The following is an 18,147-nucleotide window of genomic DNA, read 5'->3' on the forward strand; positions in this document are numbered from 1 at the left end:
TTTTTCTGATAAAACTAAGTACTTTTATGTTGGTCCTTAGCTTCAGCAATGTATAGATAACTATATTAAATTGAAATAATACTTGCAATTTTCTATGCAAAGCAGTATGAATTGACAAAACCCTTAAAGAACAGCTTACTGAGCCATTTCTTATCTATCATCTTGGAATAAGTGGGCTTGCTTGTAAAGACAATTTTCATAAGCATGAGAAACGACATGCAGTCCTGTTCGCAACTAACTAATCCTGCAATTAGGTACCTAAACAAAACTACTAATTGAAAGTGACTGAACTGCTAAAACAATCTATGGAAACATACATCCAAGACTTCGTTCTGCAACAAGTGAAACACTTAGAATGTTTTTACTGTCATCAACACGCAAAAGGCATTTTTCAAAATGTGCTTATGTGATTCATCTACATTTATTGACTTGTGACAGTAATGTGTACTCAATAGACTTTGCAACCATGTAAAAATTACAATCTTCATCTGGTCATTGTTACACTTTTTCTATTACTAGCTGCATGTAACACTCTTTTCTTCATAATCTCCGCAGCATTAAATTATGAATAACGTAAATGCATTCGTGCATTAGCATCCTTGAACCATCATAAGTTGAAACTTGTATTTCCTATTGATTGTACAAACGGTAAGCCACGCCACATAAAGTGGGTTCCTAACTGAAACACTACAATTTCTAGTCTAAATGAATATAATGGAGAGCTCTTTTTGGTATTAAACTCTGTCAAATACGACAAAACTTTGTTTCCATTTGATGCCAATAACTTGATAGCAACCAGGATGGAAAAGCTCATGGTGTAAAGAGTCACTGTGGAAAGATTTCCTTGATTTTGTTTTTCTGTTCTTCTGTTAGTTTGCTTGGGAAGAAAACCTCATATGTAACAGATAGGTCCCCTTTTTTTGTACTCATGTGTAGAGGCATGCCTTCTCCTCGAAAGCGCCTGACTTCTTTAGGTTTTGTGATTCCCTGAGAAAAAGTATAAATACTCAGTTTTGATAATATAAATACAAAATCAAGTTAGACAAATAAAGAGTTCAGAATCTAAGTATGATATGAAAACACATATTGTGTTCATACCTTTGTGCCCACAGCAACCAAACGTCCATCAAGGTGAGTAATACTCTTCTCAAATCCAACAAGAGCCTCCCGCTGCATTACACACGCAGATCAATTCATGCATACAATATGAAATGTACTATAATCATGAAATGCCTACTCATTACTGGGATTTGAATACAACTGCTAACCACTATTTTGGGTTCATTTTAAGAGTCGAGACTAACCAGAGTAATGGTAACTGTAGTGTGCAAATCATTCCCTTGCCTTGTAAACCTTTCATGTGGAGCTGTAAAAATCTTGAACTGCACAGATATTGTCTCGGTATTAGGTTCCATATAACTCTAATACATTGACAAGCAAATATCTATAAAAATACAAACCTTTAGGTCACCAGGTTCTCCATCTACAACAGGTTCTCCGTCTTCATAAAATACTATTTCCTGAAAAATCCAACACAAGCATTACTTGATCGTTCAATGGAGAAATGAATATTACATGTGGACATTAAAAGCCTGTCTTCCAAAATATATCACAAAATACCATATGTATATAATATATTATAATATAATAAATTATTAGATATAATCTATTAAAATAATAATATCATAAGAATAAATAATTCTAATTATAATATAATATAATGAATCAATACTAAAAGAACATGATCTAAATTAATTAATATGATAATAATCATAAAAACATCACAAGAGCCAATAAATTTAAATGGCAAAAAAAGTACTATCTAATAGGAGCACTAGCAACTCCTACAACAAAAATCAGCTGAAGCTACTCTCGACCACTAACAAACCCAAGTAAAATTCATCAACGATCAAAATCTATACCTGTCCATCCTGCATGCCTTTCTCTATATCAACAGTGATATAATCACCTTCTCGCTCATACTTGACATTCGGACACTGCTCACACACCTGCAGAATCAATTACACCACATTGTAAGAAGTAAAAGAATCCCTTTATTTATGACTGGCAATAACTCAATTATAATTTCAAACATAACATGCTTATTCCATCACACAAAGAATATGATCATAGACAGACAATACATTATTGACTACTTACACCAAAACCAGTATTCCCACCCTGTTCCCTTCTTCACTGAAAACTTGGGAACATCCCCTCAGTTGGGGAATGTCTCCTAGGAATATCCTCTAGAGGGAGACCCAGGGGAATGCCATGGCATCCCAGACACCCCTGTGATGTACACAGCATCGAAGCACTTTTTAAAAATGAAAAAATAATAATAATAGAAAAGTGCACACTTTTTTTTGAGGGGGTAGGGAAGTCCATAACATTAAGAACATATTATTCTATTTGTTCTATAGCATAATATCATTTTATTGTTTTCACCTGCATTTTCAGTTATCTGGTTTTGCAAGCAAGAAAAGATTAAAACAGTCTGAAAGCTTAAGAGAGGTGAAGGAAAACGAGTAAGGATGGTGAAAGAGAGGAGGGGAAACAAATGAAGAAGAAGATGTGTTACATATCCAAGTTGATTTTTTCTTCAAATTTATGTCAAATGCAAAATACTTGAAAAAGCTTCATGTTTCATTGCTTTTTTCAAAACCTTCAATATTGCTGATATAAACTTGCATATGTCACGTTAAATGTTTTCAAACCTCTTACAAACGTACAAATTTGCTTCAAACCTACAAATTTTCTTTATTAAACTTGTCCAATATTGCAAAGCTGTTGTTTTTTCTTGTATTCAGCATGCCAACACTCCTATTTTTTACTGTTTTTTGGAAAAAAAAAGATCAGTCTTTTTAAGGTGGGATATATTGAAAATTTAATATGTTTGTTGCTTTTGCTGTATCTCTTTAAGGTCGAGATGGATTTATTCAATGGCAGTAGCAACCTTAAATTAGGTGCACAAGCTTATTGAGTGCAACCAGACCCCAGCCACAAGCACAAGCAATTTGATTGCAAGTGCATTGTGATGCCATTGTCCTTCCAAGTTGTTGATGTGCATATGCCAAAGGACCATCTAACAAGGAAACTCCTTTGCAATGTTTTGCAATGTCACTTGGAGGCAGCATATTGAATTGGGAATCGGCATTGAAAATTCAACATTTTCTAATAGAAGCGGAAGGGCAGCATTAAAAGGGTTGATGCATGCTTTTTATGTAACCCTTTGTAAAGGGGTTGGACCTTTTGGCAAGCTCATGCTTGAGGGGGAGCTTGTTGGCAGGGAAAGAACAAACTTTCAGAAAACATGCCATATCTTACCGCTTCCAGCCTACAAAGCCTAAGAATTGGAGCAAAGCATATAAGTTAGGGGTACTTTGCATGAGTCAGGTCCCATCTAATAGATACAAAAAAGTTGTGAGATAAAATCAGCAAAAGCAACGAGATAGCAGCGTGATAGAATAGATATAGAAGGAAAGATAGATTATAAAGAAAGAAGATACATGATATGAATGTATGGAGATGAATAAGGAGGCATAAGGGTATATAAGCTAAATTGAATGAATACAATCAATAGAATTATTTTTAGGTCTCAATCTATTGTATTATGTATATTCTTAATATTCTGATTCCCTGTTATAACTTACCCTTAATAGGACTGAGTGCAGGTGTAAGACTACATCATAAAGTCATTTGGGCTCAGAAACCTAATTTGCATCCCCAAATTTGTTGCTAACAAGGCTCAAATTAATAGATTATCTTGGGTGTACATGATTGCATTAATAATTTCTTATACACCACAAAGTTCAAGTAGACCACCTACATTTCCAACATTTAAGGTGAAAGCAACAGAATCAAGTGGGAAAATGAACATAGCAATTTCATCATCACTAAATCTAACTACAAATATGATCAATTTGCAAGGAAGGAGAGCTCTCGACAAAGACATTATCAATTTTCAATTTAGTAATGGTTTTCCTTTCCATGTTGCTCAATCTCCTTTCTACAAAGAGAGTATTGACAAGGTAGGCAATGTTGGTCCTAGTTATGTGGGTTCTAGCAAGAGTAGATCGAGAACCATTATCTTGGGGGAAAAAAAAGTTACACTATTTATGGAGAAGATGAAGGCCAAATTTGTGATATAAGGCTACAACATAATCATGAATAGGTGTGTGGACATTAGACGCCTCCCACTCATCAACATCACAGTTTCATACATTGTTGGACCTTACTCAAGAAAATGCAATGATGTCAAGTCTGAATTTCAATTCCTACAAGAAGCCAATGAGAAGCACAACCCTCAAAAATTAGTGGAAGTGATTATAAATACAACATATTTTTGCAAGGTAGAAAAATGAATTGACAACAAATAAGTATGTCTATCAAACGTCTTGTTGTGGAAATACTATTAACAATGCACTCAAACACACTGAAAGGATATAATGGGTGAAACAAATGATGGTGGATGCAAGGCAATGCAAATAAGATGCTCTTCTTCATTTACAAACATTGCACATACTTTCAAAAACCACAAATGTTTTCCCACTTTTAAATTTATTTATAAATTAGGTACTTGGGGAGTTTTATTGTATGGTTGAATTTTCAAGTACTGGAATGCTACACAAATTGCTCCAAAATAGAATTCTGATGACACTCCTGTGAGAACTTGCTCCACACGTGTTGTAATCTTCTGTTGGATTTGGATGGACTAAGTTCTAGGCAGATCCTGAACAGGTGGGCTGCAGTTGATTATTCAGAATGTGCAAGTTGCACACCCCAGGGCAGGTGAGCGGGTTTTGAAGTCGGGAATTTTTCTTCTGATAGGGGGTTTCCCGCAAAGATACTACTGTAATGTATTCCATGCTGGTTTATACAAGTTTCTATATTTTCTATAATGTTTAGATCAGACTCAAAAAAATTCTATACACTTCTCTCAAATGTAATGTAGGAAGTTGTTTTTTGTACTTGCTTCCTTACACATTTTCACTCCATCACCTAGAATAGGTGAGAAGACAAGCAACCCTCCAGAAATGGCTGGAAATCATTTGAATCCTAAGAGGTATGTGGAAAGGCTTGGCCAACTCTCTCCCATGTAGCACCACAATGTGAGGAATGGCCTCGTGAAGAGCTTCAAGCAAATGTTCACTACACAAGAAGCTTCACTGATCAAAACTGATTAAGTTTACATCACTAATGGCTACAAGGCTTATGCAAAGATTGACAGACACACTTTGGCATAGGCCAGGCCATTTAATTAGTGGCCAAACTATGTACCTCTAGGATCAGAGTGTGCTCGTTTCATTTGCCTTCTCTCACAAGTTTCTAGTTCCTCTATTGTTGAGAGAACTTGGGCCACATATAGCTTTAAGTTTTTCTCTCTAGACGAACAACCATACCTCTAGAAGGGCAAAAAGAATTGTTGCAGTGATAGAGTTAGTGTGTCTTGTTCATCACAAGATGTCTAAGTATTGGCTAAGGCCAACACACAACGAAATGATGTAAAGCTTGGCAAGCCACAACAAGTCGATGAGTAAGAGGTGTAGTAAGGATTTGATGGCATCGGTAGGATACTGCAGAATGAGGATACAATTCTTCCTACTAGTTTGAAGGATTTTCAGCAAACTATGAACATTGATGTTGAAGTGACTAAATTTTGACTTATGATTCAAACATTGGGATTGTTCAATTACTGTAGTGTTTTCTCATTTTTTTATTTATTATTTAATTTTAATTTTTTTTTCTAGAGAGGAGATTTACAACAAACCAAAAAATAAGATGCCCAAACTCCTGATATGGGAGAATGGCTAGTAATCAAAACAAAGTTAACTCGTGTTAATCTACAAGGATGGGTTAAAACAAAAGATGATAGACAAGAAAAATAAAAGTCATGACCTACTAAAAATGATGTCGTCTTTGAAATGTTTAAAAATTAATGCAGAATATAAGACTATTAAATGAAACCATCAGAGATAATGGCAAGCAAACATCTACCTGCTGTGTGATCTGTTGAAACATTCCCGGGCCAATCTGCTTGTGATAGACCTCATTTCTACAATTGCATTGCCTTTTACCAGGAGCAGGCTTCAAAACATTTTTTTCTCTCCATACCTAGAAAATTTCCAAGGTCAAATCACCAAGTACTTGAGTCCTTTCAAATTTCAAAATAACAAACATTTAACTATTCAACAGTTTTTATTTCCTTTTTCTTTGCACTTTATTTATAATTGAGAACTTTTCTTGCACGTAAATACCATCAAAGACACTAGCTTGAATGAATAAATAATTGAACAAAACACACTGACACTCTATTTTAATGAACATGATTTAATCTCACAAGGTGTAAAACACAGTAGTTGATAGCAAAGAGTCTAAAATTCCCATCTAATGGTATGGAATCTGGATTAATTACTTAAACAAAAAAAATTATGAAAAACAGTTATTTAAGAAAACCATCATAGCCTTGCACTGGAAAAATCTTTATTGAAAAGGAAGCACAGAAAATGGCTGCTAAAAATTTATACGCTGTACAATGAATCTAACAAAAAGAAAATCCTAGATACAGTTTCAAATCAGATTTTAACAAGAATTAATTCAGAAATTAAACTCAGAAATAATTCACAATCTCGGCTCAAACACTAAAATATCTGAATTCTTCATGAGCCACAATAATACTAGCTTTGAAAGCCTCTTGAAGATCAACAATGACACTAGCATTTTAATAGTAACAAGAGGGTGACAACAAAGGTTCTCAACAGTTTAGATCAAAACAGCACAACCCTGAACAACCAAGTAACAGCATGAAGCATCAACTCCAAATCTATAAAAATTCATCAAATACTTAAGCCCGCCAAAATTGATCATATAATTTATAAATCCTATGAAATCAGCAGTAACCTTGTTAATCTTTTGGCCATACATTAGAAACAGACAAAAGTGAACTATGCAGCATTTGTCAAAACTTTAGTGGATAACCTACATGGAAATCTTTGTCCTGAAACTCGAGTGAGATGCATCAATCGTCATCAAGGAAATGGAAGACATCAAGAAGAGACAAAACTGAACCATGCAGCATTTGTCAAAACTTTACTGGAGGACCTAAGTGGAAATATTTGTCCTGAGTTTAGAGTGAGATACCTCAATTATCATCAAGGAAATGAAAGTCATAGAGCTTTAAATAATAATTAACAGTTTAAAACCAATCCACAAAAGCACAAAACTAGTATACAATTCCCCCACACTTTATGTTGCTCAAAATGGTATTCATGAGGAAATTTTAAAATTGAAATGAGGCTAAGGATTTTTCATCCGATTACCTAAGATCCAATTATATAACAATAAAAAGTTCAATGTCCTTTTAACATATGATACGTTTATGTCTACTGAACACACAATGTACACCTCAAACTCCTGGCTGTCAGATGAAGTAGTGCTTGAAATAACATGGATTGAGAATAAACACAAAAGTGCAATGTATTGGGTTTGCAACCTAATCAGCCAGATCCGGGTCTGGTTCGCACTAGATCCTAGTGTACCAGTTCAGTACACATTTGGGTGTGCCTGATTCTGAATAGTTATTTTCGAAGCTGGAACCCAAATCTATTGATCCACATAATAAAAAAATTAAAAGCATGGTTATTAGTAGTACATTTGAAATCTAATAATACTTTTATTTTTGGCCCATTAATGGGCTTCCTAGGGTTAATCCTGTCAATAACCCCAGGGATGGAGTCAAATGGGATATACCTGATGATGGTTGGATCAAGGTCAACTTTGATGGGGTGTCCCAAGGAAATTCTAGCCCATCAGGGGCTGGGTGTGTAGCTAGAGATGCTACATGCAACATACTGGCATTCTAAATCTAAAAGACTTGCTAATGGGACCAATAATGAGGTGCGGGCACAAGTGGCAGGCTAGCAGAGGAGATGGCTAATCAAATCAAAGTGAATCAATTGCATCTTGAAGGTGATTCACAGATTATTGTGAATGGACAATCCCATGTGTGGAAAATGGATAAAATCATTACAATTATTCAGAATAAATTGATAACATTTTGCAATTTCAAAATTTAGCATGTATACAGAGAAGGCAACTCTCTTGTGGTTTCTTTATTGAAGATGGGTGAATATGACACGTAGACATAGTGTATGCTAACATATCAAACAAGTTGGCAACCACCTTTGAATTACCTTGGGGTGGTGGCAGGTAATAGCAAATTGAGGTAAGAGCATTTATGAAGGGTAGATTGTAGGAGATTTGAAATGATTGATGCAAAGTACAACCAATGATGATTCACACTACCCGCAGCCTGGTATTGCAAAAGAGGCGGATCAAATGGCAAATTTGCATAATTTGCAATTGTGGAGGTTGTTGACGGTCAAGAAGCTACCAGCGCAGCTAGAAGGCAATTTCACTTTCAAGGTGACAAAACAACAAATATTATTTTGGAGACGAATTTCCAACAAGAGATTGAAGATTGTGTTTACAATAGACAATTCCTTATTCATGGCTATGGTGAGAGATTTGTTGGATATAAAATACATAACCACAGAGTTCAGATACCACAAAAATACAGATATCCCTTCACTGTTTTGTGCATGGCAGCTGAAAGTTGGTGAGCTGGAGGAAATTGGGGCGGGGCGGGGGGTGTGGGGGAGAGGGGGAGAAGAGTGGGTTTGGATGCACTGCTTCAACATACTGAAGCAGGAAGGGGTTTCAACTCAGAAATTGGCAAGTGGGTGCATGTACCAAGTAACCCTAACCACATTCACCCTTTTCTTTTATGGAAAGGGAGAAAAGAAAGCACGGAGAATTGCAGAATGGAGACGGATGTGTTAAGTGTTGCAGGATAACACCATAGATTGGGAGTTGGAAACAATGTGGGAACAAGTTGTGGCTGGAGAGGAGGTAATGCCAAATGAGGATGAGTAAGAACACAAGGTAAGGCAAGTTTGAAGCCAATTATAATTAGGCCTCTTTTTCAAATTTTTCTCCATGTTTATATGGCATTGTGGTAAATCAATGCTTTGATACAGACAATCGTTTTGGTATGACAAAAGATGGATGCCCTGGTATGCAATTTCGATTTGTTAAGGAATGCCTTGTTTTTAGTTTCTCTATATGCAATGTATGTAATGCATTATTGTATAGGGATAGGAACCAATGGTGAATTTTTATACAAAATCTGGATGAAATACCATGATGGCCAAAACGCAAATGTACAGGTGTAGGGACAGCAGATTTTGTGCTATAGTAACTGTGATGGGATATACAGTGAAGGCAATTGTCAATAGGGCAAGGGTTTGCTCTGACTATTTATTTTGTAATTTTTATTATTAATAAAAAAACATATTTACTGAGCAAAATATATATATATATATATATTGTTTTTTAAAAATTTAATTTAAATGCTGAAAATTTATATTAATTTTATATTTAATACGTAATACATTTGACTACATTTTAGAATATAACTTAATTTCAACTCTATTTGGGGACTCAGTGTGTGTTTATATAGTTATATATATTTATAATTTTTACATGATTTTGTAAAATTTGTACTACCAAAAACAAGCAGATCCAAACCCTAAACAATATTTACCCAAACTATCGAACAGCAACTGGCAACATAGTGAAATTGTTGAGAATGGGATAACAATTCAAAAACGCTAAAAAATAAAAACAGATAGTGATTTCCATCTCATGGTTGTGGACTTTGTCAGATTTCAGAAAACTATGGATCCTTTATGTTGGGCAGGTGAAGCCTATAGTGTGAATTGAGTGATAAACTCCTTTGAGGTGGCTCAATGTCAGCGCTTGGACACAATTGTTGTCTTCCAGATCTCTCATCCAACATTTCTCTCTGTCAATTTTCTATCATGTGTTACCCTGATAAGTTTATTGATTGATAGAATGGCAAGAGTGAGTTGTCTGAATTCCTCCAGTTGCACTATTCTTGTTGTAGACTACCTCTTCAAACCTCTAAACCAGATTAACACAAATGTTGACTTGTAAAGATTATTTACAATCCAAGTCCAACAAAGAGCCTCCTTTTATAAGTTGTCTAAAGCACAACTTAAGGTTGAGTTTGACAAAATAATGGTGACGTATGTTGACTTATGCAAAGCAAGACTCCCCATGAAATAGTAGAACTAGCTCATGTCTCAAGGGTCAAAAAAAGTTTCAATTGGTTGACGTCACCTATGAAAACGAGGCCATCGCAATAAAGAAAAGTTCTCTCAATGACCAAATGAGTTGTGCACCTCAATTGAGGCTTAAACGAGACAAGGTGTGAGGGCTCCACCCAATGTAGAAAACAAAATTCTTTGTTCCAACTATCTTGCCAAAAGGCAACATCAAGCTCCTTTTAATGTTGTAGAAACATGAATTTGTGTCCCCTAGATTTGGTACATTAAAAAGTATGCAAACCCATGAAACCCCAAGATTTTTCAGCTTTTGTGGACGAGTACACTAGAAAACGTGTGTCTATTGCTTGACTATCAAAATGAAGCATTTGAAAAATTAGAAGAGTTTTCCATCCTTGTTAAAGATTTTGGTCAGTGCCTCAACGCCATTACTTAGTTTGAAGAGAAAAATTCATCAATAAAGTGTTTTAAAGCTACCTACAACAATATGAGATACAAAGAAATCGAGCCACAGTGTATATATGTCAACAAATTGGTGTTGTGGGGAGGCATGTTTGTACCATAATGGAAATGAAGCAATGCAAGTCAAAGGATGCAAGTCTGGTCCCTACATTCAGGGCAAAATTGGCTCATACAACTTTATATTTGCTGAATAAAAGGCACACCAAAGGGCTCAAAAACATCACTATAGAAGCATGGACCAGGAAAAGCCCTTTGTTTTGCAACTGAAAATGTTTGGATGTACAGCCTTCATGCACATGCCCAGGTGCAAAGTTGGACGAAATTTTTTGAAATACATTTCCTTGAGTATGGTTTAGAACTTTAGAGTAAAGGGATACAAAGAAATTGTATATTAATATGGAAGAAATTTTTAATTAGAAAAAAAGATACAACACATCTCCCTCGCCATTATCTATAATCCATTGTAATGTTGTAATCGTGCAGCCCCATGTAATTTACCATTACATGATGTCCCTGCCTTTGCCGAAACATTAAATTCCACATAAGCCTTTGCTTAACTTTGTCATCACTCACCTAAGATTTTTAGCCACGTGCTTTAATCGGCCCAGGATGCATGCACGCCACAGAGATGATCGTACAGCGCACACGTATCCCATAAATTTGTAGACGTGCAGTGAGTGATTGAAATGTTACAACTGCCACCCTACAGCATAACACCTCTGGCAATCACCCACAACGCCAAGATCCAAACCATTCATGTTAAAACCCCATTCGGTCTTCTTCACTCACTTTTGGTTGTCTTGCATCACAACTCAGTCTCCTACAACTTCTTTACCATTTTCTTACTGTATTGAGACAGCTTACTTAAGATTTTTTGATACTCACAGTTTAACATCTCTGTTGTCTTGCTCACATTGCAAAGTCTACATTAAGAGATGTTTCTTGGGGGACTTGGATGACACCCTAGATTTTGTCACAGCTCACCCACTCACCCATAGTTGTGAGATGGGTAACGTAGTGTCCATAGCCTCTTTTAAATAGTTAAAGACTTTCTTTCTTGTGCTGACAGAGGCTATTGAAGCCAGCTAATGAAGTAACAAAGGCACCTCAAAAGGTTTTACAATTATAGATCTCAAACATCAATGTGTACTCCATACTTCACCAAGCAAAGCTAGGGTAAAAGGTTCTAAGAAAACTATAACCTTCCTAAAGCTAAATGTGGGGCTTCGTGGGGACAATGAGACAAGCGGCTTTGTAAAAGGACATGGGGACAGTCAAAGTACTAAATGGTTAACCTTTATATGGGTGGTAATTATATTCCCATGGTAAAAACTGCTAAACAAAGCTACATTGTTCCTAAAGCTAATTGCAGAGTTTGGTGGAGACGGTGATGCCAGCAGCTTTGCAAGAAGAGCATGGGAACAGCCAAAGGTCTAAATGCTTATATAAATGGTTACTACATTACTATTTATATAAGAATATTTTTGTAAGTGTTTGATTGTGATTGCTTAGCAGTCACAGTAGATATAACTGCTATCTGGGGAAATTTATATCTTTTTCCTTTCTCTTCTGGCAAAAGTAATGGTATATCTCCTCTAGCCTGAGGTTTGAAGGGTTCACTATTTTGGAAGTAATTTCTTATTTTTCTCTTCTAAAGATAGTAACAGTATTTCTCCTCTAGCTTGAGATTGTAGTACTTGTGCTTTCCAAGACCCCTATTCAAGGGTTGATGCTTGTACAAATGTAATAGATATTTTATTATAATAGATATGAAAGTGGAACTCAAGTCCACAATTTACCAGTCAATAAAGAAAAAAAAGTTGCATGGGCTATTAAGGCACATTTCTAACTTCATTTTCTGTCTTTTCTCATATAATACTCATATCTCATAATTTCCTACAATTAGTTACTTGTATTGAAACTCTTTAATTGTAACCCTTGGAGATTTTCAACTAGCTTGTTTTGGATCCCAAGATGATTTCACTTTGGGGCTTTTAATCTTTTTCTTTCTTTCAACAATGATCTAAAATCAGCTCTCTGGGTAAAGGCACGTCTACCAATTGCGACTCCTCTTGGACCACTCTATTAGGTCCTTCAAAGATCTTATTCCAGTCACAGCTTTGAGAAGCACTTCCAATACCAATTGTCAACAAAAACAGGTGCCATTAAGACAAAAAGCCAAATTTTTATTGTTACTAGTTCTAAGAATCTAAAGATATCATAGCCATTGCATGATCTGATAAAATCTTCCAAATCTGAAGTTAAAAACTAAATCATCACTCTACCTTTAATGTCCCTCCCATGTATAGATCCTCCAAAGTTGCTTGCAACTGAACTATCACATCATCTCCTTTCACAGTTCTATCCTCCTCTTCTTCATGAGGATTGCCCCCACCAAAGAAGCTACTGTAGGAGAAGCAACAAAATACAACAATTAAATAATTCATTATGCTTAATTTCAACATATTTCTAACCAAAATACACCAAAAGAGAGATTAAATAGTCATAAATTTTATTCCGTTCAACATTCCACTTTAACTCTACCATAATCCTTTAAAATGTTAGCTAATAAATATTACTCCTAAGTAGCAAGATGTCCAAATTGGTCCTCGCACTTACAGAAGACAAGATTATACAAATCTCAAAAGTCATGACTTACCCACATGGTCAAACTCAAATTAGAACTATGATATGTATTCTACCATCTATTAAAATGTAGACTAAACAATTACTACTAACCATGAAAAACGCTCAAAGGAAATACAGTATCCAATTGCTCTAAACCATTACTGCATAAGCCCATACCATAAAAAATAAGAATGACTTCACGGAAACTAATTGAGTAAACTCTATGCCTAACACTTGCAAAAGAGAATTTTAATATAGAGAAAAAATAATAATCAACAAAACAGAAATATAGTGAAAATAAACTGAAAAAAAATCGTGATGCAGAAAAGTGCAACCACAGTTTTATAGAAAGTTCCAGAGATTTTCAATCTTCATTATATAAATCTTAAAGCACTTAAATGGAATGGTGAACATACAAGTCAAATCCTACAACTTCCCTGTCTCTTAAATCAAAGACCGAATGCCCAGGGATAGAAAATGTATAAAAAAGGAACATGTTTCAAACTAAAATAGAATTCTTATAAAGTGTAGATGATATTAACGTGTGTGGCATGCTTGACATGACATTAGTTTGCTGATTCATTACAGATTTACAACCACAAGCACATGAAAACTTGTAATAAGCATATCTGCAGCAAGATGAATATGAAGAAAACATTCCTTCAAATACTAGGTATTTTTCACTTTCTTTCTCTACAACATTCCTTCAAATATTAGGTGCTTTTTAACTTTTTTTCTCTACCCTTGATTTTGAGTTTTGTCTTCCCTTTCATTCTAAAATAGTGCTCCTTGCTCACTGCCTCTTGTTTCGAGATCTCAAATTTATAACCTCTTTTACAATTCTTAGGATTTGCCTATTCTCTGGATATGTATCTTCTAGGATTGTCTATAATTTATGATAATCTCTTCAAGTTGCTCTGAAAGGTTACTTCCAAAAGCTCTGGATTCCATTTGAACTTTGCAACAGGTTTGGCCTATTGGATATTGCAATCATCAATGAAGGGTGATTTGGTCGATTCCCTATATGTTTGTGGTTCAGTTTAAGAATGTTTTTTTCCAATAGAGTAGTGGTTTCAGTCTGTTGTTAAGGGGCAATTTAAGTTCTATTAGACTCAGATCTGAAACTAGGAGCTCCCAAATGTGTCCAGAGCTCTGCATATCACTATTCATTCCTTCACCTGTTTCTGGCAAAACATTCATTTTCTTGCTCTAGATTCTTCGTGGTGAATTTGGTCATTTAATTGATGCTAGCATTTGGTTTCACAGACCTCATTTTTCTGAATAGGTCCTACTAAATAGCCTGATTTTTGCATTATCTAGCAGAAACTTAAGTACTAGAATCTATCTTACATACTCATTCCAGTATTCTAAATGCTAAAAAGCAACAGATACCACAAACAAAACAGTACTTCAAACAGGTATTTTGAAATTTGGACAAGGGTGTGCTTCATCAACAATAAAACTCAGCAATTCATTAAACCAATTTCATTTTGTAAAATTTGTGTATCATGTTTGAAAAAATGTTAGCTTTCTAATTAGTTAAAATTTATCATGATGCAAAGGCCTAAGCCAAGAAGAAGTTACAAAAAAAGGCTATAATTGCAATTAAATTTCATATTTCCTTTGTAATTATTTGCAGACAAGCAGAGAAGAAGATGATAGAATGTTTAGTATTGCATATCAGATAATCTCTTTATGAAGTTGAAGTATCATTTGGACTTAAATGGTAGATTTCATACAAATACATAATTGATACAAGTCTTAGAACCATTTTACTGGAAACTGGCAAGTATTCGTCAAGCTGTAGTTATAAACATCTGTATGCAACAGTAGAAAAGAACTCACATGCATTTGTGCATATGCAAAAACATGTGCATACAGCAAAGAACTCACACATGCATTCATAAATACATGTGCGTGCATATGCAAAAACATTTGTGCATACAGCAAAAACATGTGTACATACAATTCATCTCAGTAATATAAGGCAATAAGAAATCCCTTTTTATGACCATGAGGTGTGCCTTGCTTGTTAGAGATTTTTTGATACTAGTATGCCTCAAGTCACGTACCTGACCATGACTCAATGACAATCAAATAGAGAAATATTTGAATATTCAAAAAGGGAAGATGTGTGAAATGAGCTTCTGGATATAAGTGTGTACAAGTTTTCAGCATTCAGAGTTCTATCCAGAAGCTACTCTCACACATTGCAATGTAATGTGAACAATTTGGTCTCGGTCTGTCAGAAAAGATGTGTTTTAAAGGAAAGTGTTTGGTGATTATTTCCTGCAAGTTTCAAAAACTTACCGTGTATTCTATTTATTTTAATTACTTACCAAGTACTCACACATTTTGACTAGTTTTATCTTTTACCTTTTAACTGCTCAAATTCAACTTGAAATACTTTTGATTGGAAAGCCTGAGTCACATTCTAATCTTCACAAGGCCCTCATAAGAGAACAGAGTTGTGGAGAAATGAAGTGAGGAAAGACTATTTGGTTGTCTATGCCTGTCAAATATTGATGATCATAGAAAGTATTGACAAGATAAAACATGACAACAATCAGATTTTTCAATGATGTTACTCTCACCAATCAACACTAGTGCATCAAGACCAACACAAAAGGCAGTAACTATTACATTAAACCTGAGCCTTAATGCCAAGATATTTCTCCTGATAAGATCAGTAGTATCAAGAGAACATATTGATGCCTCATGAGTCATAACAGGGAATTGTTGTCTTATATTGACTCTGCAAATTACAAGGAATGGATAACAGACAGTGTATCTTATATATCGTTAGCTGAATAGAGACGTATTACTCTTGGATGTAATTTCTACCTGAAGATATCTTGAAAGTTCATGCCACCTCCTCTTCCACCACCACCTCCAGCATGTTGTTTGAGACCTTCTTCTCCATATTTATCATAGATGTCTCTTTTTTCGTCGTCACTGAGTACTTCATACGCTGTAAAAGATAAAGCCATAATTACTAATTTGTAACCTCATTAATATCTTGGTAAAACAGATATTGATTTTTTTCTAAAAAGACTCAGAAGCACATGAAGAGAACGATCATTGAAGCATTTTAGTTAAAACAGCAAGAAGAGCTAGGCAAAGATCTGGAACCCCAGTATCATATTTGTCAAACTTTTGTACTGGAACTGAAACAGGGCCATTGAATGCTGAATGAATGTATCAAGCCTCTTAGACGGACTTTCAAAAAAAATAAGATCCTCAAAAATTCAAAGAGCTAGATGATCTCCTATACAATAAGACGTTAAAAACTTGGAAATGCCTCGGCTGAAAACTAGGTCAAACTATCATCGGACAATTGATAAACATCCAGAAACAGCTCCACAATTTTCTCTGAGTTGAGAAAATATCAGTACAATCTCAGCTAGATTTTTATTTATGTTGAGAGCGATTGGCATGAACGACTCAATGCCAATCTCTAACTCGATTGCTCCTCTGTGGGTATGTGGATGTAGGTTGCTATGATATACAACCGCCCAGCTCTTGACGCCATGTAATAAGGCCCTTGAAGGCATCTTTATTGAAGTATCCAATGTAAAAGAAAACTGAACTAATAGGCTGGAAATGAACAACGTTTCCTTATGTACAACTGTCAAATCAACCAGAGGAATTGCAATCCCCTCCTACATGGGGTACTTGTCTTTCTTATGTACTTTCCAAATAAAGAAGAGAGTTTGTAAAGGAGATTCCAAGTTGCTTCTAAACATACTGCGTGCATCTTCTTTCTGTAAATTCTTAATCAACAAAGTGGGTGGAAATTTGTATCCTGCATTCATCTTATTTTAGTGCTTTCCCTATTAGTCGCACTGATATATCCCACATGTTTCTGGAATTGAAATGAAAAACCCTTACGATGAAAAAACATAAATGTCCCCATTCAAAATATATATCTGATTTAGTTTGGATTCTATGATTCAAAGGAAAAAAAAGCAATTACAGAACTAGTAATTTGAAATTATCAGCAAAACCATATAAAACACAATTTCCACGTCAATTGACAGATTTGTTATTTTCGGTGTTTATGGTTACCACTTCAAATCAAAAACATAAGTACCGACCTAACCAACAAGACGTCAGATCTAAATCAGATAAAATACATTACAACAGAGTCAATGCCTCTAAAGCCCACTAAAAAGGAACATTTTTTAAAACTGTGCATACCGTTATTGATTTCTGTAAACCGTTTCGTTGCTTCTTCATTCCCGGGATTCTTATCCGGGTGATATTTCAATGCAAGTTTTCTGTACGCTTTCTTAATCTGGTCCTCTGAAGCACCCTTCGACACTTGCAAAACATCATAGAAACTCTTCCTGCAGAACAAACAGATTTAGAACATGTTAATTTAAATCCAGAGAGTCCATCGACTTAGTTGAATCCCAAAACAATAGTCGCCAAATGCACATACCCAGCAAACGATCTGTCAATATAAAACACGGCGAACAGAAATAACACCACCAGAGCCCTTGCGAGTCTCATGGTGATCAAATTTCTGTCGACTGACAGACTGCGTATCGACAATTTGTCGAAGACAATTGGATTAAACTGCACCGATCCGACGGATCGGCTACTGCTGTGTGATTATAGGAGGAAATTGTTTAGGTAGAAAAATTGGTAATAGATTTGTTCTCCTCTCGCGGGCACTGGAATTTTCTCCGTCTTCGTCAATTAACACACCCGTTATTGCACGTTATAGAGCATTCAGATCTTGGAAATTTAGACTTTTCATATCGACGTGGAAATTTAAATCCTGTCCAATCAAAATGCTTGAAAAAATTGCTTGCCATTTAGAGTGTTCCACGTAGGAATACGAAAATATTGAAGAACTTGTTGACTCTTAGAACTTGGAGTTGACTCGTATTTTTCTTTGAAG

At 35.3% G+C, this 18,147-nt stretch overlaps 1 protein-coding gene across 1 annotated transcript; it reads right to left on the minus strand.

Moving 5' to 3' along the window:
- Window positions 1-387: 387 nt before the first annotated feature.
- Window positions 388-17,939, minus strand: ATERDJ3B (DNAJ heat shock family protein). Its single transcript, XM_089813214.1, has 10 exons — window positions 17,683-17,939; window positions 17,439-17,587; window positions 16,083-16,209; window positions 12,896-13,016; window positions 5,998-6,114; window positions 1,923-2,009; window positions 1,461-1,520; window positions 1,305-1,382; window positions 1,099-1,170; window positions 388-987 (listed from the first exon to the last, which is right to left on the minus strand). The coding sequence occupies exons 1-10, from the start codon at window positions 17,751-17,753 to the stop codon at window positions 826-828; spliced, it is 1,044 nt and encodes a 347-aa protein (XP_089669340.1). The 5' UTR covers window positions 17,754-17,939; the 3' UTR covers window positions 388-825.
- Between the last annotated feature and the right edge of the window lie 208 nt (window positions 17,940-18,147).

Source organism: Cupressus sempervirens, chromosome 2 (assembly GCF_028749045.1).
Source record: "Cupressus sempervirens isolate cs-2001-9-10 chromosome 2, ASM2874904v1, whole genome shotgun sequence".
NCBI lineage: Eukaryota > Viridiplantae > Streptophyta > Pinopsida > Cupressales > Cupressaceae > Cupressus > Cupressus sempervirens.

What these genes read in the sequence shown, in the direction of transcription:
- ATERDJ3B (XM_089813214.1), bottom strand. Translation starts at nt 17,753, where the DNA reads ATGAGACTCGCAAGGGCTCTGGTGGTGTTATTTCTGTTCGCCGTGTTT. An exon ending in ATTGACAGATCGTTTGCTGG is followed by an intron (nt 17,588 to 17,682) that starts GTATGTGCATTT and finishes TTTGTTCTGCAG; the next exon opens with GAAGAGTTTCTATGATGTTT. An exon ending in AACTTTCAAGATATCTTCAG is followed by an intron (nt 13,017 to 16,082) that starts GTAGAAATTACA and finishes CTTCTCCTACAG; the next exon opens with TAGCTTCTTTGGTGGGGGCA.